This window comes from Lygodium microphyllum, chromosome 13 (genome assembly GCF_053477565.2).
Source record: "Lygodium microphyllum isolate KBCC chromosome 13, Lygodium_microphyllum_v1.1.10, whole genome shotgun sequence".
Lineage (NCBI taxonomy): Eukaryota > Viridiplantae > Streptophyta > Polypodiopsida > Schizaeales > Lygodiaceae > Lygodium > Lygodium microphyllum.
In genome coordinates, this window is record NC_141147.1 from 61,630,823 (window position 1) to 61,658,032 (window position 27,210).

The 27,210-nt window shown below is 42.7% G+C and overlaps 1 protein-coding gene across 1 annotated transcript; it reads left to right on the top strand.

The window, feature by feature from the left end:
• Positions 1-6,868: 6,868 nt before the first annotated feature.
• Positions 6,869-26,876, top strand: LOC148026687 (uncharacterized). Its single transcript, XM_087691155.1, has 6 exons — positions 6,869-7,024; positions 7,114-7,356; positions 7,614-7,687; positions 7,768-8,002; positions 26,073-26,301; positions 26,486-26,876. Exons 1-6 carry the CDS (start codon positions 6,979-6,981, stop codon positions 26,646-26,648), a joined length of 990 nt encoding a protein of 329 aa, XP_087547281.1. The 5' UTR covers positions 6,869-6,978; the 3' UTR covers positions 26,649-26,876.
• The last annotated feature ends 334 nt before the right edge of the window (positions 26,877-27,210 follow it).

The window sequence follows — 27,210 nt, forward strand, 5'->3', positions numbered from 1 at the left end:
AACCCGAATCTTTCCATTCTTTTTAGATACCACCACTATAGGGGATAACCAAGTGACCTCATTGACTGGTTTGATGAATCCCACCCTCAGAAGCTTGTCAATTTCTTCCTTGACCTGCTAAGCATAATTGGGATTCATCCTATATCTTTTCTGAACAATTGGCTTGGCATATTTTTTAAGATTTATTCTATGTTGACAAACAGCTGGATCAAAACCCTTCATATCTGTGTAATCCCAAGCAAAGATATCCTGAAACTCTTTGCACAACTGAACAAGGTTGTGCTTGAACTCTTGTTCCACAAAGATACTGACCTTAATGAGTTTAACCTTCCCTTCAAGATCCAAATTGACTTCCTGCACCTCATCTTCTACCACCCTTGCAGATGTTCTCAAGGTGTGCTCATATCTCAACTCAGTCTGAATGATTGCTTTTTGTTCCCCTTCATCAAGTACTTCAGGACTATCCCTACATTTATCCACATCCTTAGGCTGATTTCCAAGTTGCTCTAGCTAAAATTCTTCAGGATAACTACTGCCCTGATTCTGAATCCTGTTATAAGTTTCATTTCCTGAGTTCTCTTGAATATCAGGCTGTTCCTGACTTTCAGGAAATGCTTCAGGTTGCTATCCTAACTGGTTTCCTCCTGTGTGTTGAACCACTGAATGGTCCTGAACTTTATAGCTTGTAGATATTGAAGAATCTTGATACTTCTGAATAATATTATCCACATCAATTTCAAACCCTGGAACTACATAAGGATTTTCTTGAAGAAACATTTCCTCCTCGTCATCTTCCACTTCATCAGCCAAATTAATAGTCTGAGCTACCACAGGTCGAGAAGAACTCTTCAAGATTACCTTATTAATGGTTGATAATCTGATCTCTTTCAATCCCCGTGGTATACAAACACAATCATTCCCCCAATCCTGCTTCAATTTAGCCAACTTAAACCACGGTCTTCCCAACAGCATCTTGTAAGAATCTCCAATCTCTGACATTCTTAATACCACAAAGCTTACCCTGAACTTCAGACCAGTAGCTTGAATTTCTTGCTTCCTGAGAATTCCCAGAGGTTGTAACCTCCTCTGGTCTGCCATCCTGACCTGAAATGGGGCTGGTAGCAACTCTTCTTGCTTAGTTGCTAAATATGTATGTTCAGAAAGGATATTAACTCTAGAACCCCCATCCAATAGGACATCATCAAACTTCTTCCCTTGATATTCAACTTGAACAGTAGGCACTTGATAATCTACCACCTCCTTTTGAGTTGGTATAACTGCTTGACAGTCAGGAAGTACTTGATCCTAAACTGATGTACTTTCAATAACCTCCTGCTGCTTTTCCCTGATCTTCAGGAGTAACTTCTCCTTGAACCCTGGGATCAAATCCAAGATCTGCTCTAATGTTAATTGCAAGGAACACTTTGCTAGAGCCTGAAATAGCTCTGCTAAACCTCCCTCTTGAAATTTTCCTGATTCTTTATCTTCAGGAGACTGATCCTGATGATCAGGAAACAGTGTTCGTGACTCTGCCTGATCCTCAGGCTCTTCAAATCTGTCTTTCTCTACAATTTTCTGCAGTCTTTTGACCTGCTTTGTCACCTTTCTCCTAGCTTCCTCTTGTTCCTGCCAATCAAGCTTCCGGCCTACTTGGCTTCTAGTAACCGCTAATACCATAGCTTCATCAGGACAATCCTCAACTTTAATGCAATTAAAACAATCACACTGAATATGCATACTTGCAGCATTTAAGTTTCCTGACACCCTCTTCTGACCTTCTTGAACCTCTTCTTGCTATATTGCCTTGCCACTAACAGCTCCTGTATCAGCAGGGACTTGCCATTCCTCATCGTGATCAGGTAACTCTATTAGGACTGCTGCAACTGGGACAGGTGGATGATGTAGATGAGATGCTCCTGCAGGTCTCCCATCATTGCGGTTCCTTGCTACTGGCATTCCTCTCTCAGTCCTATGCCTTGCCCAAAGTTCACAGTTTGGTCCCACAAAGTGTCCTTGACCTCCACAATAATGGCATGCTCCCATTTGAGTAGTTTGCTGCTGTGTTCTTAAATTTCCCCAAGGTTGTATTGCCTGTATTCTTCCAGATCCCCTGAAGGTCTTTGAGGCATTGTGTCAGTCATAACCTGATTTACTGCAACTGGCTGCAAAGCCCTTAGCCTAGGCTGCCCCATTGGCATCTGCTGTGGCATCCTAACATTAGGATTGTACCAGCATGTCCTTGTTTCATGGCCATTTCTTTGGCATATCTCACAATACTTTTCTTTCCTCTTAGTGTCTGAAAGACCTAAATCCTTCAGCTTCTGCTTGATCTTTCTATCTAGTTTAGTCTCCTCTGCTTTTCTTTCATTCCTGTCTTTGGTTTTCTTCCTTCTGACCTTGATTGATCCTGACTTTTCCTTCCTCTTCTTGTGTTTCTTCCTACAAGAAGTCTCACTATCAGAATCACTGGCATCATTTTCTGAATCTGAACTATTTTCACTATCATCATCACTAGTATCACTTTCAGATTCTGAATCTGAATCTGTGTCAGACTCTGATCCTAAAGAATCATCCTCTTTATGTCTTTTTAAACGAGAAGTACCCAGCCTTCTCTCCACTCTTATAGCAGCCCTAATCATGGTATCCAGTGTACCATTCTGTCCCAATTCTACATTAGCAATTGGATTCTTGATCTTGCTTTGCAAACCCTTAATGAAATAAGTAATTTGCATTTCCACTGATGGTGCATCAGCATTATTCAACCTATTCAATAGGTTCCTGAACTTTTGAGCATAATCTTCCACCAACATCCTCTTTTGCTTAATTCTCTTTATCTTCCTCAAAATATCTCCTGGTGTTTTATCTTTCCGGAACCTGCCCAAAAATGCATTCTTCAATTCATCATAGGTGTTAAATGCTGCCATGCCATAACTGGAAAACCAGTCCATGGCTTTTCCCTGCAAAGTGGCTGCGAACTGCTGCTCTTTAACTTGATCTCCATACAATTGATTAAATCCACTTGCTGTCCACCTTGTTTCAAACTAAGCTACATGACAATCTGGATCTTCCTTCTTCCTGCCAGAAAATTTAGATGCCCTCACCTTTGGGTTGAACAATTGATTTTGATTCATATTGTGTTTCTTCTTAGGTTTCCTTTGAGGTGGTAAAGGATTAAAATTCAAAGATTTATTAACTAAAACCCCTGCATTCCTTAACAGGAATGTTCTCCCTAGAACGAGTACGACAACAAAGAGAGGGTTGAATTTAGATGCCCAATGTTTGGAGTCACACATCTATATGCTAATTGTCCAAGGAGAAAGGCATCCATTAGCAATGTAAGCATGCCATCAGTGCCCTTGGGACTCTTTAGAGTTGAGTCAGTAGATGATAAAGCCATGCCCATTCCATTAAATGTGATGATCAAAGCCCAGGCTAGCTAAGCCAGAGTGATAATACAAAGTCCTAGTAACATAGATGCCTATTCCATTGGAAAAAAGAACGAGAAAAGGAAGGAAACATTTGAAGCAAATGTCAATTTAGAGAGTGATATCACTACTACTTTGACAATAAGGAGAAAAGTCCCCGATGTAGAACTTGAAACATCAGCACCCAAAACTAAGAAGTCAAGATCATAGAGAAATTGCAAGGTTGGGTGGAAAAGGCACAAGCTAACATAGCTTGTGCTCAATACTAGATTGTAGGATGATTACAAACTATCAAGTGTGAGCCTACCCATCTCTCCAACATACATTCAATTTGTGGAAAGCCAAGAGGTTGGCCCACATGAATCAACCCAAATGAGTGAACCCCATCTTACACTAAGAAAATATGGACACAAGTGCTTTGCAATCTAGAGGAAATCATGGCAATAAAATCAATGTTGGACTCTTTGTGGCCTTAGTGTCAACACAAGCGTGTACCTCTAGGCCAACTCACGAGATAGAATCCCAACTTGTGGACTATGTTTAAAACATGGGTAGAAGGACGAAACCAATATGCAAGCATGAGCTTAGGGATGAACAATGAGATGCATGTGCCAAGTGTGTTGCCTTCCCTAGTAATCATTTTCCTACAAATTCATGCCATTTAGGAAGGAATTGAAATGCATGCGGTCCTTCCAGTTGTTGCACAAGGAGATTCAACTCAAAAAGGAATCATGGACACAAGGATAGGAGTAAGTGTTCTCAACCACTTTATGTTGTAAGCTTGGGGTAAACCCCCAGTGGATACTGCTCACTTCAATATGACATTGGCTAATGGCACAAAGGTTAGGCCATTCAAAGTTTTGAATGACTCGCCAAATAAAGTAGTAGGTGTCCAATTTTCAATCAACTTCATTGTTATGAAGGGGGTAGATTACAACATTTGGCTAGGAAGACCATGGATGAAAGGTGCAAGAGTGATTGAGGAATAGGGGATTGGATTAATGTTCTTTGGGAATCAAATTGAATCAGTTCGTATAGAGACAGACACATGGAAGACTTCACCAATCAACATGGAAGTTATCTCTATAATGCTCAAAAGAGGATCACAAAGTAAGTCTAATTACAAGCCTTTGACTAAGTTCATCTCTTGCCCAGATGATGAGCATGACTAGATGCATATCCTTGCAACCATCGACTTATTGCCATCAAATGATGCGGATGATTATAAGAAGGCCATAGAAAGGATGAGTGCTCGGGACGAGGTTGTGGAAGGACAATAACCGAGGAATAATAACTTAGCCTCAATACCAATCTCCATGATGGAAAGAAGGCCATAGAAAGGATGAGTGCTCGGGACGAGGTTGTGGAAGGACAATAACCGAGGAATAATAACTTAGCCTCAATACCAATCTCCATGATGGAAAGAAGCGCAAGAGAAAAGTCTCCTTATATGGCCTATCATGTTCCTATGACAAAGCTAGACCTAACTAGAATCCTTGAATATTGAAAGGGGAAATTGCGGAGCAATCGTTCTAGTAATCTTAAGCCAGTGGAAGATCTCATGAATTCCCATATTTGGAAATGGACCAAGGTCCATGACCTTAATCTATTATATAATTGGGCTTTCCTTAAAGATAAAGTTCCCTTAACTACCACCACACCTGTGGGAGATGAGCTCTTAGAGCACGAGGATTTAGATGATGAATATATGGATTGCGACTTTAGGGATGAAACCTCTATTATTGAGGCCAAAATCATCGACTTAGATGGATGAACCATTGAGCAAATCATTTAGACTCAAAACCACAAGAGACAAATGAATTACTCATATAGAGGGGAGTCATTCGAATGGATTGCGATTGCTCGTGGTGGCTAGAACACCTTGAAGTTGTGGGTTACAAAGATGAGGTTGAGTCTAAAACATTGTATGAAGTAGGAGTTGAGTTCGAGTTATGGGCACCTAGTGAGACTCCCTCATCAAGTGAAGGGTGTGAATTCAACTTTGAATCCAAGGTTAGCTCAAATAGCAACCCAAAATCTGCTATGGAAGGACCTTTGTTTCAAGAGGAGTGTAAATTTGAAGCGCTTTATAGAGTGTTAACAAGATCCTAAGTTCTAGGGTGATGTTAATGTTGGAGAGGAGGTCATTGTGATGATGAAACTCCTACAAAGAAGCTATTGTCATTCCTTCACAGCACGATAGAGATGGCATGCAAGTTGGAGTAGGACAATGATGTGTGTGAGAGAGAGAGAGAGAGAGAGAGAGAGAGAGAGAGAGAGAGAGAGAGAGAGAGAGAGAGAGAGAGAGAGAGAGAGAGAGAGAGAGAGAGAGAGAGAGAGAGAGAGAGAGAGAGAGAGAGAGAGAGATTAATGTGTGGAAAAGGCCAACATGGCCTATGAGAATTATTCATGAAATACAATCGAAGTGGTATCTCGTCATAGAATATAATTAGAGTATGACTATATGACTAGAAGTGAAAACAAAGCATAGAAATATATAATAAATGAAAAATAAAAAGACAAAAGGATATAAGAAGTTCTAAAAATTCATCCCAAGATCTCCCTAGTCAGTTGTTGCGACATATGCTCCAACATAGGGAGGGTAAAGTATTTTGGCGAGCCTCTCATATAATGGGAAATGATGGCTCAAATCTATTAGTAACGGGGGCAACGGGGTCATCATACTGGGGGTCAAGGACACCTCATGTGGCATAAGGCTTTGGCTCACTCCAAGATGATTCCTCAAGAAGATAACCTTCTTGGATGTGGAACATCGAGGGAGGGTGTGATGCTCTAATATCAATTGTGGTGATGAGGAAGTCTGCGGGCACCTTTTGTCTTAGTATGTATGGAGGTGCTACTTTGCTCTCTCTCTCTGGAGGGTCTCTTTGTGTTGTTTGAGCTCAAGCAAGACCAACCCTAAACATCTATGGTCCTCACACTCCATGACATGATCTAATGGGTTAAAACCCTCTCAAAAGAGGGAATGGGATCACCCTTTGATCTCCTAATATACAGGGCAACACCATACATAGTGTTCCTTTGACCCTACCTCCACCCCACATAGTTGGCGGATGTGATCCTTTGGTGCAATATTGTCATATCTTCCACTCTCAATAGCTAGTGTAATGAAGTGTGGATCTGACCAATGGTAGTGCAACACCATACGTGCTGTTCCTTTGACCTTACCTCCACCCCACATAGTTGGTAGACGTGGTCCTTTGGTGTAATATTGTCATATATCCCACTCTCAGTTCATTGTTGGTAGTTGCAGATCTCACCAATGGCACATCTAAGATTGTGTGGGAGATGTGTGTCCATGTATAACTTGGGATGAGAGAGAGAGTGTGTCTAAGCAATATGCCTTAGGGTGGCATCACTCAGCACCCGACTAAACTTGGAAGATGTCACACCATGTGGAGTCTACTTTCTAAGACTTCTACAAAGTCTAGTAAAGCGCTTGAAAATTGGCACTATATGCTAGAACTTGCAAACTCTTTCCTGCAATCCGGACATTTATATTCCAATTCCAGTCTGTAGCTGGTCCTTCGCTATGGGCAAGCATAGCTCTCCGTCTTCTCCTGACGAGGATTTGTCAGGTAAGTATAAACGGGACGAGCAGAAACATTCAGTCCATTCCTTAAGTTTTCGACGCCATAGTTCAAACGCCTTACTTTGGAAATTTAAGGTGAATCTAGCGGCGAAGAAGAAAGGAGACGCAGTAAAGACAGGCGGAAAGAGAGAGATCATAAGAGAAGCAGTAGCAGCGCCAGCAAGAAGAAGAAAAGTACGGACAAAAAAGAGTCCAAGAAGGAAAGAAAGAAGAGAAAGAGAAGACATCATAGCGATGACAGCGAGGGCAGCAGTGGCGACGAGGATGATAAAAGGAAGAAACAGAGACTGTTGAAGGAAGCAAAAGACATCTTGAAGAGTAAATAGTGCATGTGCTTCTCATGCTATCTACATATTGATGTATATACTTGCATGCAACGTGGTCTTTAGTGGTGCATTAAGATGCTTATATTTCTACATTTGTGATAGTGATTGTACATCTGTGCATGGACAGGTTTGTTGTTACATTCAGTACAGAGATGCTGCTTGTGTGCATTTTGCTTTGTTTGCCTGTCAACAATATCTAAAAGAAAATCTCTACTTTGAATTTACTCAAGTAAGACTTGGTGAAACCAGGACACAAGCATTCTAGAGATCGCTCAAATGGGGACAATGATAGGGACACCAAGCCCAAGAGTGCATCACATAAGGTACCTCCATATGTTCATTCTTGCTTTAATCGAAAATTTCATTTTTGTAACTGCTTTGTTGTGTGCTCATTTTGATCCAGGCTCTTTCAGAAGAAGATTATTATGAGAAGAACAAGGAATTTTCAACATGGCTGAAGGAAGAGCGGAGCGTATTTTTTTCTAGCCTTTCAGCAGACGATACAAGAAGACTCTTTGTGGATTTTGTGGAAGCCTGGAATTCAGGGAAACTGTCAAGGAAGTATTATGAAGGCATTGACTTTGCTGCTCGTTCTGGACACAAGTGGCAAATTAGAGGGGAGAAAGAATTTGCTGTTGGTATGTTTTTTCTCATTTGTTAAGAGTAAAGTGGAGTCTTGCATTTAGAAGTTGACCTTCAACATGCTAGATATACTAATAATTGTGTATGAATCTAGGTTAGGTATCCATTGTTATTAGTGTGTGCCAATTCCTTATATCCTAGGCGAAGCTCAGGGATTACACACACATATCCATGCATGCATGCACACATGTATTTTCTCTAGCCATAGCTTGGATTTTGGAACATTGAACCACCACAAAATTACCCTGGATGTGCTGAAGGTTGGAGCAAAGTTGGCTGCCTGGATGTGCTGAAGCTTGGAGCAAAGTTGGCCATCCAAAATCTGTAGGACTGAAAACAACTATTTTACCCATGTAAATTAGCAGCCGTGCGTAAGTGGATTCTTGGATCAGAGCTCCTTGTGCATTTGGCATACTTGGAGTTTGTGCATCAAAAGGCATTTGAAGAGGCTGCTGCCTATGAAGCTCTCTAGGCATTTGAAACAGTGAATGCTACCTTCCCGTCATAGGCAAAGAAAGAGCATTTAAATTTTCAGCGCATAAAGGACTTTGAGTGAGTTGCATTAGGGCGCCCATTGCACCAACTAGATATGATGTGAAAGTTGAACTTGCTTCCTCTTCATTCTCAACCTCTTTTTAATCATCTGCATCCAATGCATTGGCAGCTTTTCAGCACATAAAGGATTTTGATGAATTGTGTTAGATATTTTATGAGATTTGCACCTGATCGTTCTTCATTCTCAACCTCTTTTTCCATTAGGATCATGTGCATCCAATGCATTGGCGGCTTGTTGTCCCTCTTCTTTTTGACCATCTTTAGTGTAAGACATTAGGAGCTTTTAACATTTAGTTTGTCATGTATTTTGACGGATGAGACAGCTCTTTCTAGAGCATGCATTGTAGTGCACTTCTCTGTTTCTTTTTTAGTGAATGGAGGGCGTATTCATACTTGTTTTTGTGGTGATCAGCTCATACTATAGGCAACTGCATTTTCTCCATTATTTTATATAGTCGGCCAGATTTTGGCACTCCTACACAGCATTTGGTCAAATTATGGGTTATTTGGCTATATATAGCATGCCCCCTCAGTTGGCTGGCCATTTTGTCTTGCATGTTTCCAGCACACTTGGACATCCGGGTCATTCTTGTTAAAAGTGGATGCAACAATGGAAGCACAAATAGATGCTGTAATAAATTGTTGAACACAAGGATAGGATTAAAACATAGAACATTGCAAAGAAGAGAACTTACAAGAATGCTCATCAGGAAATGGAATCCATATACCAAACACTGGATAGTCATGTACAACAGTGAGTCACTGGCTGCGTGGGCATTGATACCGACTCCCTCTCTCCAATAGAACTGATAGGCGATGATGATTGATTGAGGAGGGAGCCCGAAATATAAAGGATAAAAATATGCCATAAATGAGAGTATGTTGGCCACCAATAAATGCCCAAATAAGCACCATAAAGGCCACAATAAAATGCCTAAGTACCCTAGTAATATCTAACATGACCCAGATTCACACATGAGTTGACCAGATTGCTAATATCCTCTCTCAGATCATGGGTAATCTAATACAATACAATACAATACAATACAATGATACAATGATAATGATATCATAGTCTATACAACACCCTCTCTCAGATCATGGGTAATCTAATACAATACAATGATACAATGATAATGACATCATAGTCTATACAACAAAGACCACTAGAATAGCACCATGGATACCCAAGTAGTGGGTGATCAAGGCACCATCAAGGTGCCTTGGAGAGAACCTGAGTGTTGATGTTGATTGTACTAGAACTTGAAAATAGAGAAGAATCTGAATAGATCTCAGTGTTTGTCAACAATGTCTCACAATAGCATATAAGACTATCCTGTCAAGAATGCCTTTGAACATATGTGACCATGGATTCCCTGCCTTTGGCCAAGACTGCCAAAGTGTCCCCTCGTGAAGAAACACAGAGTGTATGATCATGATAGAAATACAATAATATAGACATAGACGTGCAAAATTCAAAACTCAAACACAAAAAGAAACACAAGTAGAAGGAGAGAGAAAGAACACAACTTTGGAGTGAAAGAAAACTGTAAATGAAGGAAGAGTGTACAAAGTGCCCAAGGGAAGAGCGGTAGTGTTGAAGAGTGGTGTCCATTGGGGATGGATCCCAAGTATTGTAACCACCAATCAGAGATGAGAGTGTGGTGAATAATGAAGGGGAATAGGCTAGTCACCAAAACATAGCAGTCGGAGGCTGTAATTTGGTAAATGTAGTAGACTGTAGTGTACCGCTAGAGAAGGCTGAAAATTGATCACGTGAGCAGAGAACTATTAGTGTTAGGTTTGACAATAGAAGAGGTGTTTGTTGATGTAAGCGGCTTGTTGGACAACAAAAATGCAGGTAGTGTAGCAATCGTTTGGTAGGAGAGATAACAACTTGTTGTGCTATCAAATGTTGAAAATGCAAGCTGATTAGGTGCTATGATGACGTAGTAGATAGAGACTTCCAAACAACAGGATGATGGCTAGAAACAGGCCACGTAGGGTTGGATAGTGATGGGCTGTAGTTGATAATGGTTGGACAATTGATGGTAGGTGGCTGATGATTGAAATCTGCACGGTAGAGTGGGAAACCTGCACAAAGGGGTGAAGATTGAATGGGGGCAGCCTGTCTATTTATAGATGTGGATGGACCCTCCCAAACTAGGATTCCATAGAAACTCTCTTGAACCCCACACCATTTTGCGTTTTTCATTAAATAAGCATGTTTTGGGGCTGTTTAAGAGGCTAATTAGCATGTAATACATTTCTTAGCTCAACACCCTCTCTTAGGCCCAAAAAAGAGCTAGAAAGAAAGGCTATAGCTAGTGCATTGGACAAAGGATGCACGGTGGCTACTGAGTGGTCTACCTAGAGTATAGAGGCGATGGTTATCTTACCAAGGGAGTCCAAGTAGTCACCTCAGAGAGGATAGGGCGTCAGACAAAGGGTGTTGCGCCGGCAAAGCGTCCTTTACAAAGATGGTGAAATCATGCAATGCAAAAAGGAGGAAGTACATTGGGGGGGGGGAGGGAAGGCTGATGTCGAAGACAAGTACCGAAACTTGTAAAATACCAATAAGGGAAGCAACCCCCTCTCAACTTTGGATGTTGATGCCGAAGGAGGAAGAGGAGCCGGATGTTGGTCTTCATGTGGCGTCGAGAACCATGATATGAGGAAGCATTTCAACTAGAAGGATATGGTAGAATTCATCGCCATGATAGCATTAAGAGAGCTGTTGTATGATTTGCTGTAGGACGGTAAGCCTTGATACTAGTAGAAGAGCAAAAATTTGAGGATAATGAAACCATGAATGGAATGATGTGCATCTCAAGTCTCTAGCCTAGATAGGACTGGTGCGAACTTGCATGTTAGCCCTACATTGAAAACAAAACCTTGCAAAAGAGATGAAGGTCTTCAAGCACAGAGGTCAATAGTGAGATGCTCTAAAAAATAAAACAAAACATAAATGAAAAGCTAATTGAAAGAACAATGCAATGATGCAAATGTGTATGTGTGGGAGAGTAAATGCAGTGAAAGACTTAAGAAGAAAAATCTAAGGACAAAATTCTATGGGCGTGACTCGATAGTCTAAAGTCCTAAGAGTGCGAAGATGGAGCTAAGCTTAGGATGCCACAATCATTGCGTATACCCACTAGCAGGTCTTTGCTAATGAAATGCCTAATGAGGTGGTGAGGTAGTTTTAGATGGAGGTGGACGGGAAATGAATGCGTGAAGTGCAATGGGATTGGTACTTGTAGACCAATAATAAGTCAACCCCTTGGGAGTAGAGAAGGATGGTTGTAGAGGCTGTCCATGTCATGGGGATGTGTGGATGCAGTGGATGTCAAAGGCAAAGTTGTGATAAGTTATGCTAGTTGGGCCTTGGGGGTCAGTTGGTGTCAGTTTTAATCCTAGGACAATTATTTAGCCAATAAGTATTAGTGGTGATACTAGGGATTAGCATTAATTAATTAATAATGCTAGTCTAAGGGTCAACAGAGGTTGGGGATCACTTTGGGTTGCAAATGGCTTAGCCAATTTAATTATGGATGGGCACATTTAATTTTGGGCAGGGTGGGTCAAAGGGTTGAAATTAATTTAATTTTCAAGATTATTTAATCTTAAAATTTAATGAAATGGCTGGATAATTTTGAAAAAATGGGTTTAGAAGGTTGCTACTTAGTAAAAATGCCCATGCAAATTGAGAAAACGTTTTTGGGGGCTAGGTGTTAGCCATTCGGTCAGTTTACAGCTTGAGAGAGAGAGAGAGAGAGAGAGAGAGAGAGAGAGAGAGAGAGAGAGAGCTACTGGTCCATTTACGAAAGAGAGAGAGAGAGAGAGAGAGAGAGAGAGAGAGAGAGAGAGAGAGAGAGAGCTACTGGTCCATTTTTTGATAAGAGAATAGCAATTTGCTGTAGAAGACAGCCATCTGGGGGCCTCAATAGGCAGGGGACAAGAGGGAGATACCTTCCAGGGGTTGACACTTTATTTTTGATGCTGCCTCCTAAATACTTCCACTCGTATATCAATATATTTTGGTGCCTTGATTGCCAACCTTTAATGAGTTCAGATATCAACTCTTGTGCTATGCAAGGTTGCATGACTAAGTCCACAAATGAACCTCCCCTATATTATCCACTTTAGAGGTGGCTCTAGTATTCTTGTTTTCAAGGGGGATATTCAAAGGTGGCAAGAGCTCTCAAGAAAGGAAGGCAAGTCCTATCAAGGGTGGCACCCCTTCTCAAAGGGAACCAAAGAATCTAGAACTCTTTGGGAGCAACTAGCACTATCTAGAAAGAATTGGTTTTGGACTCATTGGTGCGAAGAAAATTATGGAGTAGTTGTTAGGGTTTGCATTGAGGAAACACAAAAGTTTACGACCATTACAGAAACACAACGATACAGACACAGATGTATAAAACTCAAGTCCTAAAAGTAAAATTCAAAACTCAAACAAGAAACAAACACAAATAGAAGGAGAGAGAAAAATAACAACTTTGAAGTGAATGAAAATTGTAAACGAATGTGTTACGCCCTCAGAACCAAGACGAAAAAGCCAAAAAATCGGAAATGGAAGACAATCCCAAGGCAATAAGAAGATGGAGGAGAAATGCACACGCAGAAAAATCTGAAGATATGAAGTGCAAGAAAAAGCCTCAAACGTAAAAGGAAGCACGCAATAGTAAGCATACCGGGATGTGCTAGCATGAAAAGCGTTGGGTGCATTGCAATTCATTTTGTAAAAGAATGTCGGGCTCTCTCTTGTGCAAATTGTAAAGAATGAGAGGTACGAGTTGAGGCCTATGCTAATAGGAAGGAGAAAAAAGGCAGAGTAGAGGAATGGACAAAGGAGGGACCAAAAAGGGGATGGCTGGCCACCCAAGGAAGGGATAAGGGCATGCATATAAGTTAAGAAATGAGAAAAGAAACTCATTCTTGTGTGTGGCGAAACTTGCTCTCTTCTTGCTTTTGCTCTTACTTCCTTGTGCATCGGAGGAAGAGAGGATGTGTGAGAGAGGGAGAGAGTGTGTGAAGGAGTGAGGGATTGTGGAGAAACTTTTCTTCTCTTTTCATTTTTATGGGGAGAGTGTGTGTGAAGGAGTGAGAGATCGTGGAGAAGCTTTTCTTCTCCTCTTTTCATTTTTATCTTCTTATTCTCTTCTCCCTTTTTGCGCACGTCTATGGAGGTCGAAGCTCGGAGCTTGAAGATGGAGTTTGCTTGAGGTCGCATCTTGAATCGCGGAGCTATTGGCAGATTCGTGGGAGGAGGTACTCGATTGGATTCGAAGGTAAGCTTACTACATTAGTGTGTGGAAGAGTGCGGATGACTATGTGAGAGGTAGCCATAACTCTCGGCTTGAAATGCTTGAAGCATTAAGCAGTCTGTGGGTCTTGGTGGTTTGCTGCGAGGGCAATGACATTTTGGTTCCATTGCTAGGACCAACGAATTCAACCTTTGTTGCTTACACGCTCCAAATCGAGTGATAAAGTAAGAGCTTATCTCCGAAATAGCACTTGGTTTTTTGTAGGAAGCAAGGGGGTCGGAGGCTATTCGATCTCTTTTGTGGATTAGTTTAAATTTAGGAAGCTTTCTTTGCATTGGTTAGAATAAGAGTTGTGTATTTTAAATAGATTTGAGACAGTAAGGTGTGGGAAATAAGGAAAAGATAACTCTTTGTATAACTAGGAAACAAGGGAATAGGGAAAGAAAGGAAATAGATTTTTTATGTTCTAGAAGGAAAATAGAGTGCGTAGGAAGAAAGAGAAAACATAAAAGGTGAAAAAAGGGGAAGAGAGAGCTCATTTGCATTCAGTGAGGTTGAGAGAGAGAGATAGGGAGTGATAGATCTACAGGCAACAACATCTACGATCCTTGCCATTGACACATTTAGCCCTTCCAGGTATGTTATGAATCCTTGTTGTTGATTGTTGCATTATTTTGGAATCTTGGATGCATTAAATAGTGAGTATTAAGCCATAAAAAAGGATATTCATGTCATTTGGCGGGTTTTTGGGTGTCACTCAGACGTTGATTGTAGGTCTCAGAGGTGGAGTCTTTGACTTGGCTCGGACGCTTGAATCACTTAAGTTTGATCCACTTGGACATTCGACTCGGATAAGGGTCTGACTACTCGGCCTCGGACGGTCAAACTTGGGGCCTTGGATGGTCACTTGGACACTTGGACGGGCAACCCTTGTCTAAGTTCGAGCCTTGTCACTTGGACGGCAAGATACCTTCAGGAGTCCACTAGGACGTCTGAGCCTGGGACTTGGACAAGTTGTCTAGAACCTTGTTTTGATCGACTTTTGACCATTTTGAGACCTGTTAGAGCTTGTTGCCATCTGACCAGCAACTAGGGTGAAGTCCGAACCAGTAGGTGAAACCATAGAACTGTTTGCACTCGAAAACCTTGACCTAGCTGTCGGGGGGGGGGGAAATTGAAAGGACTGACCATTGGCTGCTACCGTGGATAGAGACCCAAGTTGACCCACTTGGTTGAACAGGCGTCAGATCACTTGTCATGATCCGTAGAGGACCTAATTTCAACTATTAGGAGTAATCAAAACCCCCTTCAAAAGTAGCAAGAATAGGAAATTGATTGGATGTAGTTGACTTCATCAAAGGTCACACTCGCCATTGTAGGCATTTAAGCACATGTGAAAGCTAGAAAGATTGCTTTCGCATATCGCACATCGAGTCGCATTGCTAGTGTGTAAGTGTTGTATATTTGCAAATTGTTGGATTAACAAGGAACACGCTAAGGGGGATTAAGCTAAGAACGAACCCACTAGTAGGAGTACAACCCTGAGAGTCAGATGATTGACCCGATATCAGGAACAAAGACCTAGAGGAGACACACCCATCAGACTGTTGAGGGAAGGAAAGGCTAGCCAAGATTAGGGGTACAGTTTTAGCCGGCCTAGTTGACCTCATAGAAGCACTAGTGAGACACGAGGCAACTACTATGGCAGGCACCAGCTCGAACGAGAAAATTCTCAACCTCGACCTTGACATTAACATATGAGAGTACCCGAACGATATTTGGGGACTTGTTACACAGTACGACTAGTAGACGAGGATAGCACACCATGGAAGACCAGTAGCTGATGTCATAGCCGACCTTAAGAAGGAGAGGAGATGGCAAGGACAACATTGCAACGCATTGGGAGCTATATAGCTAGGAGCAAAGGTCTCAGAGGTTGTGTTAGGAGAGAGAGCTCAACGAGGTTCACAGGATCCTAGCCACCTCAGGTAGGAATAGAATGGAAGGCAATGCCAACAGAGAGAGAGCCTTGGAAGCCGACCTTAAAGTGAGCAAGCTACTCACAAAAAGATTGCTAGATAATACAAGCGCTGAGCAAAGTGGGGCAGCCTTGGCGGCATCATTGCTAGTCGAGGTGAGAGTTACCCCAAACACGAGGAGCCAAATGAAAATACCCATAGTTGCAAAGCAACTTGATAAATATCAAGCAGGGAATGACCCCTATAGCTTCGTCAAGCAGTTTGAGTAGGGGTGTGAGGCTAACAACCTCACGGACCCCACTCAGTGAGCACAAGCATTTGGTCTTTGCTTGGGAGACAAGGGATGGACTTGGTTCACCAGTCTAGACAATGCTGAACGGAATAACTTCACTCAGTTGAAGGATCTCTTAATCAAGAGATTCTAAAAGGAAGGATACTCCAATAACCTCATTGTTAAGCTGATGAATGTTAGCCAAAAAGACAAAGAGGACATACGAGACTACGTCACACATGTGAGGAGTCTCTACAAGAGGATACTTGCAGTTGAGCGACCCAATGAGAGAGCAGTCTCTACCGTGTTCATTAACAGGATCCGCAATGAAGAACTCTACAAGGCCTTTACATGCAACTCGAACATGCAAAGGGATGTGCTTGCAAGAGTCTTTGAGGAGGCCATACGGGTTGATGACTTGCTCAGGGAGAGAAGTTCTTGGGCTACGCAACAAGGTAGCAATGCATTTAGGAATGCCGAGAGAGCTACAATAACTAGCAAGTAGGCAGCCCCTAGTGAACAAGAAAAAGAAAAGAGTGTTGACTAGACCCAAGCTATAACTGAACTAAAATTGGAGCGGGCCAGACTGCAACAGTTAATACAAAGGCTAGTTCAACCTCATGTGCTATGTGTCCACTATGGAGGGAACCACTTGCCTTTTGAATGTCCCGATCCCAGATCAAGGCCTTGTACCAATTGTGGAAGATTCGGGCATGACACCATGCACTACTGGTTGCCAAGACAGTTGCCTTACTAGCAACCCTATACTCAGCTATACTAGCTAGGAGTTAGGCAACCATATTTTGGAAGGGGAGTCCCTTTGGCTCTCCCTGCACCTAATGATTTGAAGCCAATCGCCCCAAGGATAGACATCAACAGAATGGGAATCCCTAGATGGCCAAGACCTATCGTGACCCATCCACCAAGCGTTGCTCCAATGCACTTTGTGGAGGAACCATTGGAGAAAGATTCTTACTTGAACCCTTATGTCTCTTATGACAAAGAGGGTAATCCCATATTGATGGACTATAGACCTGTGTTGGTCATGGCCTTAGGGAGAGGAAGAGGTAGAAGCCTAGGAGGAGCTCAGAACGAGGAACCCATAGCACATTGGACTTGTGGCCATCTAGGGCATATCTCGTCTCGCTGCCTTGAAAAGGAGCAAGCAAATAGAGAGAAGGCCGACTTGACATACCCTAATGTGGAGTCATACACCTGTTCGCTGATTGCCCTAGGCAGAAACCCTTCGCCAGCTCGGTAATCGTAACATTTGTGCTACTCAGACTCTTTTGTGTTGAGTCACTTGACAACGATGCCACTTCTATTCTCATAAATGTCATGACACCAGCTTATACAAAGCATGCTGGTATCTCATTATTTGGACCTAGCAACCTTGATGCATCCTCTATAGGAAAGAAGAGTCGACGACGAAGGAAAAAGAGAACTGAGGCAAAAGTAATACTCAAGATCGAGAGTGAGACTACCTTGGTGGAAAACAGGTAACTGATGGTGAAGCAGAAACATCTGCTCCTAAGACGAGAGAGAAGGGAAGTGCTAAGGTTGGAGAGTACCCTGATCCCAACCAATAGCTGAGGGCTGTAGACAAGGTCAAGGAGTGGATAAAAGAAGCACAAGCTCACCTTCAAGTTGTGGAATCTATCATTGAGAACAAGATTAATGAATTGTCAACCGTGAGCCCACCAGTCTCTCCTACATACTTGCAAGCAAAAGAGGCGACACCATCACATAAATAGTTGCATGGATAGAATGAGGATGTCATGAATAGGCAAGTGGCTCAAGAGCATTGGCAGGGAGCCCATGAAGCCAAGGAGGAAAAGATGGATGGCAAATTGCTAACCACACTAATAACAACTCTTGTGACATTGTCGTTGGGAAAATTGCTTAGACAAAACTTTGCACTTTGGCAAGAATTGAAGCGATGGGTAGAACACAATAATGAACATAAACCGCAAGACTTTCTGGATCATGATGCCGTGACACACATACCAAGCCTAATGTTGAATCCAATGTTCTAAGTTCAGACAAGTAAGTGCCTTTTTGGAGGGCATTGAGATGCATGTAGTCTTACCTATTGTTTCCCTAGGAGATACTATATGAAAGGGGATAGTAGACACATGAGCAGGGGTTAGTGTACTTAGTCACTTAGTCTTGCAAGCTTGGGGAAACCCACCGGTGGAAACCACACGGTTCAACGTCACTCTAGCGAATGGGATGAAGGTTAGACCTTTTGGAGTCCTGAAGGACTAGCCTTTAATCGTAGTGGAAACCCAATTCTCCGTGAACTTCATAGTTATGAAGGGAGTGGATTACGATATCTTGCTATGCAAGCCTTGGATGAGGAATGGCAGAGTGATAGAGGACTAGGGTAATGGCTTGCTATTTTTGAGCAATAGATCAGAAGCAGTTTGAGTAGAGATGGACTATTGGAAAATCTCACCAGTGGACTTAGATGCCATCTCTACCCTAGTAAAGGGCGACTTAAGGTCTAAAGGCGATTATGGACGTTTAACGACGTACATTCCTTGCCTCGAGGATAAGTACGATTGGATGCACATATTGGCAACCATGGATCTCCCATTCTCAGAGGATGAGGGTGAATGCAAGCAAGCTGTAGACTCAACTAGCAAACCTAACATTGCTATCACTTCTAATCTACTTACAGTGCCTTTGTGCATGATCGCTGGGAGTCTTATCAGCCAACCAATGCCAATCACCTATTGCGTCCCAATAAACAAATTGAAACTTCACAAAATCCTAGAGTACCTGTCAAGTAAGCTATTTGGCAACCCAACTATTACCAATTTAAAGCCTCTCAAGGATCTTATGGAAAGCAAAGAGTGGCAATGGACTAAGGTGCACGGCTTAAACTTGTTCAATAACTGGACTTTCATCACCAGTATGGCAAAGCTCGAAAGTAGGGACCTTGCAAGCGACACACAATCCGAGTATGAGGGTTTCGACGATGAGCATGAAGACTGCTGTTCCATCAGTGAGGAGAGTGAAGAGGAAGTAGGGACCATAGAATATGACATGGATGGAAGAGTGATTGAACAAATTAGAGTGGATACTAAACCTCAAGAGGTCAACACGTTTTGAGTGAGCAAAGGAGTTTCCAAGGTAGATTGCGATCGAGCTTGGCTAGAATGTCTCGAAGTACGAGTGAGTGGGATTAGTTCAGCCTTGTATCACACCATTATTTGGGGTGGAGTCAACTTCAAAGTTACGAGCACCAAGTATCACCCATAGTTATTGTCATGAAGAACGAGAAGATTCGGGTGTGCGTAAACTATAAGAAAGTCAACGCGGCTACAAAGAGAGAGAACTACCCGTTGACATATATAGAGCACATACTAGAGAGCGGCAGAAAAGGAAGCCCAATTTTGTGGATGGCTTCTCAGGCTATAACTAAGTCCAAGTCCACCCGGACGATAGGCACAAGATGGCATTCGCCACCGAATGGGGGGTGTTTGTCTATATAGTCATGCCATTTGGATTGACTAATTCTCCTACTACCTTCCAACGCCTCATATGTGCTATCTTCAAGGACATGCCTAAGAAATTGTTGAAAGTCCTTGTCGATGATCTGTGCGTCCACAATGTCAAAAGATGACGTACCAGCGAAACAACAGGGTTTGCGGGGAGGAACACAGAGTGAACTCGGCAAACATGGAGAAGAGAAGAGAAGAGAGAAGAAAGTCTGATGAATGAAATGATGAAGCTCTGAATCATGGAGTGAATGTGATACAAGGGAACATGGGTGTCGTAGCACAAGGAAGATGATGAAGATAGCTACGAACCACGAACCGCAATGTCCTCTTGAAGGGGTGTGAGGGCGGTGGAGAGGTTGGAGAGAAGAGGTGACGGACTGAGTGAATGAAGTGTAAAGAATGAGTGAGAGAGTGGTCTATAAATAGGCACAGTCAGTCTAGGGTGGCGCTCCTTTTTGGGGCTACGAACCCTAAACTTGAAAAGGCAAAAATGAAAAAACACAAATTCCGGGTGAAGGGTTTCTCAACACCCCCTCTTAGGCCCAAAAAGGGAAACAAGAGAAGAGTGAGATGGATATGGAATGCTACATGTTGAAGAATGCTCATGCAACAGGTGCCACTTGGACAATGTCCCTCGCAGGGGAATTGTTCACTTGCCCAAGTGCCCTAGTACAAAGATGATGAAAACATGCAATGCATAGGAGGAATGTCGGACTTTGTGTGGTGTTGAGAACCATAAGGATATACCCGTTCTCGATCTCGGGAGTTGGCTCTATGTTGACCAAGTGACCAAGGCAAGAAGAAGAGGAGGAAGAAGATGTAGAGAATTGTTCACTTGCCCAAGCGCCCTAGTATAAAGATGATGAAAACATGCAATGCATAGGAGGAATGTCAGACATTGTGTGGTGTCGAGAACCATAAGGATATGCTCGTACTCGATCTCGGGAGTTGGCTCCATGCTAACCAAGTGACCAAGGCAAGAAGAAGAGGAGGAAGAAAATGTAGAGGATCCCTAAGATCCAAGAATTCCTCATGAAAGGTAACCTGTAGTAAAGAACAGTAGACAGAGTGAACTGGAGAACTCGAAACTCAACCTTGGGAGAGAAGCCACTAGCTTTGTGCATCCATGCAAGAAGGAATACGAAGGCCTCGTTACCAAGTCGCGGTTGAACCTCCAAGGCCTCGATCTAGGCAGATCCTTGAGATCCTAGGTAGCAATAGGTGAGATGACCGTTGGAAGGAAGCCACCCCATCCAAGGGTAGAAGAAGAAGAAGGTAAAAGGTCTCCGCAAGGGTGTGTGAAGGATTGAGCGGGGGGTGGGGACCCCCCTTTGAGATAGATAGGGAATCCAAAAACTCATGGATCATGGACTCTGAAGTGTTTGAGAATGAAGGAAGTGCCGTTGGTCGTGCCGAAGAAGGTATTTGGGGTGGTGAAGAACTCTAGAGGTGGCCTCTCGAACCTGAGTAGGTGAGGGTGAAGGGTGGGGCTCAGACTGAGCAATGAGTGGGCAACAGCCGCTACTTCTTAATGGAGCGGACTAGGAAGCCGAAGAACAGGAAGGAGTTGAGTAGCCACTGTCTCTCGAAGGAGCGGATTGACGAGGAGACGGTATCAAACAATCACTGTCTCTCGATGGAGCGGATTGTAGAACCACGGGCCATGGTAGCCACTGTACTCGAAAATAGGTGGGAGAAAAGTGCTACTGGCATTGCGACGATCTCTAGGTGGTCATAGTGCCAATTGATCCTCCATGTGCGTGAAAGGACTTAGTGCGTATCGGATGTGTCTTATTGCCTTGAGCATAGTACTCTGATAGCTGATGCAGAACAATCTTTGTGGCCTAGAAAGGAGAGGTGGCACAAGGAGTGCGTGGTGGAAGACACATTTCGGGGGGGTGGGGAGCAAAGGTTGAAGTCGGCAAGTATCAGTGGTGTGTCCGGTGATGCCACAGTAGGAGCACCCAGTAGTTTGGTCATTTGTTGGGGAAGAAGTCATGGGTACTAGTGTGCCTTGCTAGAGAAGGGAGAGGTCAGCCTTGAACCATGAACTGCAATGTTCGCCTCAAGGGCTAGGAGGGCAGTGGAAGGGCTGGAAGTGAGTTGCCAGTGGGAGGAGGATGCGACCAGCAGTAAGAGGTTGCAACCAGTAGAAAAACGCAAGTGAGGAGAGAGAAAGACTAAAAACGCAGGTGAGGAGAGAGAAAGACTAAAAACGCAGGAAAGACCAATAGTAGTAGTCAGGATGCTAAAATCAGCTCCGAATAGTGTGTGATAGGTTGGAAACAAGCACCAGACTGTTGTAGATAGCAATGGCCAGCTTGGACAGCGATGTCCTCTGCATCTGGGTGTGGGCAGCAAGCTGAAATACCTGAAATCTACAAAAACGAGATTGTTTTTGGAAGGGAGAGTGATCAACAACAGTCGCTTTGCCGTAAATAGCTGCAAACTGCGGGTGGAATGTTGGAAACAGGTGCCAGATTGTAGATGACAGCAAAGGATAGTTGAGATTGCGATGTCCTTTGCGAAAGGGGTGTGGGCAGCAAGCTGAAAACACTTGAAACTTGCAAAAGTGAGATTTTGATGTAGCGGAAGAAGATGTAGGGACCAGTTAGGCACGGAGATTGAGACAGATTGTCCTATGTGCAGTGAGAGATAGAGAGTGTGAGAGAGAGTAGAGTAGAGAGCAAGCACGTTTTCAGGTACAATGACGAGTGTGCACCTTTAGGTTTTTTTAGATAGATATATATGTGTAAGTACAAGTGCTAAGGGTGTGTTCACACCCGAGCACATTCAAAAGGTACGAGGTCTTTATTCCCAACAACCTCCCACCTAAAGGCAATGTGCCTTAAGAGGAGAAAAGAATTGGCTAAGTCTAGGTATGTACAAAGCTGAAATACATATATCTATCCAACTCCCATCATCTGTCGGCAATGAGCAAACCGCTTTGCTAGAAGACCCTTCGTGAGAAGGTCTGTAGGATTATCATCTGTATATGCACTTTGACAAGCTCAATGCTCTTGCTGTCGAGTACATCTCTAATGAAGCGGTACTTCATTTGTATGTGCTTTGTCTTTGCATGAAAGATAGGATTCCGTGCTAGCATGATAGCACTCTGACTATCACAATGGATGATAGGTAACTCTGTGATGCCAAGCTCTCCCACCAGACGTGAAAGCCATAAAGCCTCCTTGCATGCCTCAGTGGCAGCCACATACCTTGCCTCTGTAGTAGACAATGCAACACACTTTTGTAGCCTGGAGATCCAAGAGAGTGCTCCTCCTGTGAAAGTAAACACATACCCAGAAGTGGACTTCCTGCAGTCCGCATGACCAGCATAGTCTGCATCCGTAAAGCCAACAACAGATGCCTTGTGCTTTCCAAAGCAAATGCACAACTCCTTTGTGCCTTTGAGGTATCTCATAATACCTTTCATTGCATCCCTATGTTTCTTGCTGGGGTTGCCATGTATCTGCTAACCACTCCCACTGCAAAGGCAATGTCAGGACGTGTAGCAACCATAGCATACATCAAACTGCCATCAGTTGAAGCATATGGTATCTTGGCCATTTCAGCCTTCTCATCATCAGATGTAGGGCTGTCCTTTGCACTAAGTTTCACATATGGAGGCAATGGAAACCCAATTGTTTTCCCCCCCTCCATATTGAAACGTTGCAAAACTTTGGAGATATACTCCTGCTGTGATAGATAGAGTAAGCCTTTCGATCTATCTCTGAGTATTCACATGCCAAGAATGTGATTTGCATCACCAAGATCTTTCATGTCAAAGTTGCCATGGAGACTTTGCTTCAATGAATCCAATGCATGAGTATCCCTGCCAACAATCAGCATGAATTCAACATACAAAACCAAGATAATCATGCTGCCATCTGTTGCCTTCTTGGTATACAAGGAGTGATCCACTTGACTTCTATGAAAGCCTTGGGACTGCATGAATGTATCAAACTTATGATACCATTCTCTTGGTGCTTGTTTCAGCCCATACAAACTCCTTTTGAGTTTACATACCATATTTTCTTTCCCTTGTTCAACAAATCCTTTAGGCTGCTGCATATATATGTCTTCATGCAGAGCACCATGTAAAAACACAGTCTTTACATCCATTTGTATGAGCTCCATATCCTCAACTGCAACGAGGCCCAAAATGGTTCTCAATGTAGTCATCTTGACTACAGGAGAGAAAATCTCATCAAAGTCAATTCCATGCTCTTGCTTGTACCCCTTTGCAACCAATCTTGCTTTTTACTTTGGTGAGGAACTAGAAGTGACCTTCATCTTGTAAACCCATTTGCATGGAAGGGTTTTCTGCCCTTTAGGCAACTGCACCAAGTTCCAAGTGCCATTTTTTTCAAGAGATTACATCTCTGACAACATGGGTTTATACCATTTCTTACTGTCTTGTCTGTCCATTGCTTCCTTGAAGCAAGACGGTTCACCACAGTTTGTCAATATGACATAATCAGCCACATTAATTGCACCAGGAACAAATCTGTCAGGTTGTCTAGTAGCCCTAGATGATCTCCTAACCCAATGGTCATTGTTTGCTGGCTGTTCCTGCAAATTTCCATTTTTAGCATGCTGTCTTGGCATTTCAGCTTGCAAATCAGCATTAACAGCTTGCTCTCCTGGCTGTTCCTGCACATGTAATGGCTCATTTTCATGGGCAATAGCTGGCTGATCATTTCCAGCATCATTCCCTGCATTTACAGGTTTATTTACAGCAGGTATTTGCTGTTGTACAACGGGCATAGTTTGCTGTCCAAAAGGTATTTCTTCCCGTAATACAACCCTATGGACCTCCTTAGTCTTTTCGGGCTGTTTGTGCATGCGATCTTCCCGGAAGATAACGTCATTGTTGCGTACTACTTTCCTTTTCTCGGGATCCCATAATCTATACCCCATTTTACCTTCGTCACCATATCCTAGGAAAATGCATTTACAAGACTTTGGCTCAAGTTTGCTGCGTTTTTCTTTACGAATGTGTACAAAAGCCTCATAGCCAAACACTTTCGGATGAGCATATGAAGGTGGCTTTGCCTGACCATGCTTCTTGGGGAACTCTCCCCCCCCCCTCCTCCCCCCCCCCCCCCCCCCCCCCCAAAAGGCCTGTTTGGTGACCTATTAATCAAGTGAATGGCTGTCATAAGAGCCTCTGCCCAAAAACCATGGGGTAATGCAGTATGAGATAACATCGTACGAACCTTATCTGGTATGGTTCAATTCGTATGCTCTGCAACTCCATTTTGGGGCGGATTATGATGGGCAGTGAGCTCCCTCTTTATTCCTTTGTTGTCACAAACTGCATGTAAGGCCTTGGACACATATTCCCCACCATTGTCAGAGCAAAGACACTTAAGTGTCTTATCTATCTGATTTTCAGCCAATGCCAAGAAATTTTTAAACTTATCAAGCACTTCATCCTTGCTATGAATAGGATAAATCCATACTTTCCGTGTAGCATCATCGACAAAGGTGACAATATATTTTTTTCCCCCCTAAAGATAATCCTGGCATTTGACATACATCCGAATGTACTAACTCTAGAGGAGAAGATTTCAAAGAAAGAGACTTTTTGTGAGACGTCTGTGCATGTTTGCCATAAATACAATGATCACAATGCTCAAAATCAGCATAACGAAGACAAGACAAGTAACCCAAACGAGAAAGCACTTTCATTCCTGTTTGACTCATTTGTCCCAACTGGCCAAGCCACAAAGAAACGCTTGGCTGCTCGGTCACGGCAACAACATGGTCATGCACACTAGATACATGAAGTAGATACAAAGTATCACTCTTGCAACCTCTGGCAATAACCCTAGATCCCTTACAGATCTTCCATTTTCCATCACCAAAGGTGGTATGAAAACCATCATCATCTAGCTGCCCTATTCTAATCAAGCTCTTCTGGAGCTGAGGTCCATGCCGTACATGTTGAAGTGTAAAGATAGAGCCATGCTGAAACTGTAACGGCACACTGCCAATACCTGCAATCTCACATGCATAGTTGTCCCCAAGATGGACAACACCATGTCGACCCCCGGTATAGAGGTTAAAAGCAACCGTTGTGTTGAATTTTCTGTTCTTGTGATTGTTTGTGCATTGGGTTTTATTTCTGGTCTGTGGAGCTTGAATCAATAGGAGGTTTGTGGATGACAGCCAAAGATAGCCTTGTAAAGTGCTTTACCATTCATTTACCATACTGCCTCACAGTCCATGCCTGTACAAATGCTTAAGAAATTTTGCTAGGTAAGGTGTATTGGCAGTTGGAGGCATCTTAGTTAACCATACAGGTACAGACCGACAATGCTTCATGACATTTTTTGTTGGTTCTTAGCATGCACCTGCCCAGGGGTTCTTCTTTTCAAACCTTGGAAGTCGATTCTCTCTCCATACTAATTTGTCAGGTTACATTTTTGATCTGCAACATTCTAACCTCTTTATGGACCCTTGTATTCTGGGTGCAGACAGGGAAGAAGAGCAAGAATTTTTGAAAAAGCTTGAAAAAGCTCAAAGAAAGAGGTTTCACAGAGAGCGTGAGGAGCTTATGGATGAGCTTCTTCCCAAGGCCACAGGTAAGGACAGGCTTCTTGAGAAAAAGGCGATTCGGAGGGAGGAAGCTCGCTTTCGTGAGGATAGCCCTGAATTACTAAGGGAACGGGACATCATGGGTGGCGGAGATGATTTCAAGCAAAGGTAGAACCATTGAAATCTCTGTTGCCCTTTTTTTAATGCACATATTGTTGTGGGAAGTGTTTTAGCCTGAAAATCCACCACATACATAGTCTACTTGAACACTGCAAATTCTGGAGCTAATTTTAACACATTTTCTGCATGTACTAGCTTAGGGGTTTGAATATCAAGCTGCTTATTTTTGCAGATTGGAAAGAGAACGAGCCAGGAAGGAGAAAAGACAAATGGAGAGAAGTGAGGCACTGAAAGAGAAGCAGTTAGCATTTGATGCGAAGGAAGCTGCTGCCATGGATCAATTAAAAGCACTTGTAAATGTGGCAGGTGGAAAAATTACAATTCCAAAACGTTGAGATCCTTCAGAGAGTTAAATGTGACAAGGAGGATGAACATGCTGCCACCATGGATCAATGTACTGTGCTGTAGGATAATACTGTGGACAAACCTGAACAGGTCTTGTAGTTAATTTTGGTACTCTTCATCCAGTCTTGTAGAGTAAGAAAACACATTGCATCATATGCTGTTTAACTTTTTTGGGGTTAATTAATTATGATTTCCTGTATAGCCAGGAGTTCTCAACAGTTTCTTGTACATTTTCAAATCTAAGGCTTCCATTAATTTCCTGGTTGTGTCCGGCTTTTTTTGGGTAGTTTAATTTTTTGTTTATTTGTCTGTCTGTGTGCTAGAAAAGCACTGTGATTTTCCTAAGTGGCAGAATTATCTGTGTACGACTTCCATATTATTTTATTTTGGTTGTCGGGCCCTTTTTTTGGGTAGTTAATCTGTCTGTGTGCTGGAAACGTATTAAAAAAAAAAGGTGGCAGTATTTTCATTCTTTGACGAAAATATACCACTCTAAGAATTTGCAGTTGTGTGATATGATACTTCATGGAAGCGATTGGATACCTGGTTGTC

Excerpts from the sequence above, each read along its gene's own strand:
- LOC148026687 (XM_087691155.1), top strand. The coding sequence starts at position 6,979 with ATGGGCAAGCATAGCTCTCCGTCTTCTCCTGACGAGGATTTGTCAG. Across the intron at positions 7,025-7,113 it reads TCCTGACGAGGATTTGTCAG|GTGAATCTAGCGGCGAAGAA; the intron begins GTAAGTATAAAC and ends TGGAAATTTAAG. Across the intron at positions 8,003-26,072 it reads GGAGAAAGAATTTGCTGTTG|ACAGGGAAGAAGAGCAAGAA; the intron begins GTATGTTTTTTC and ends TTCTGGGTGCAG.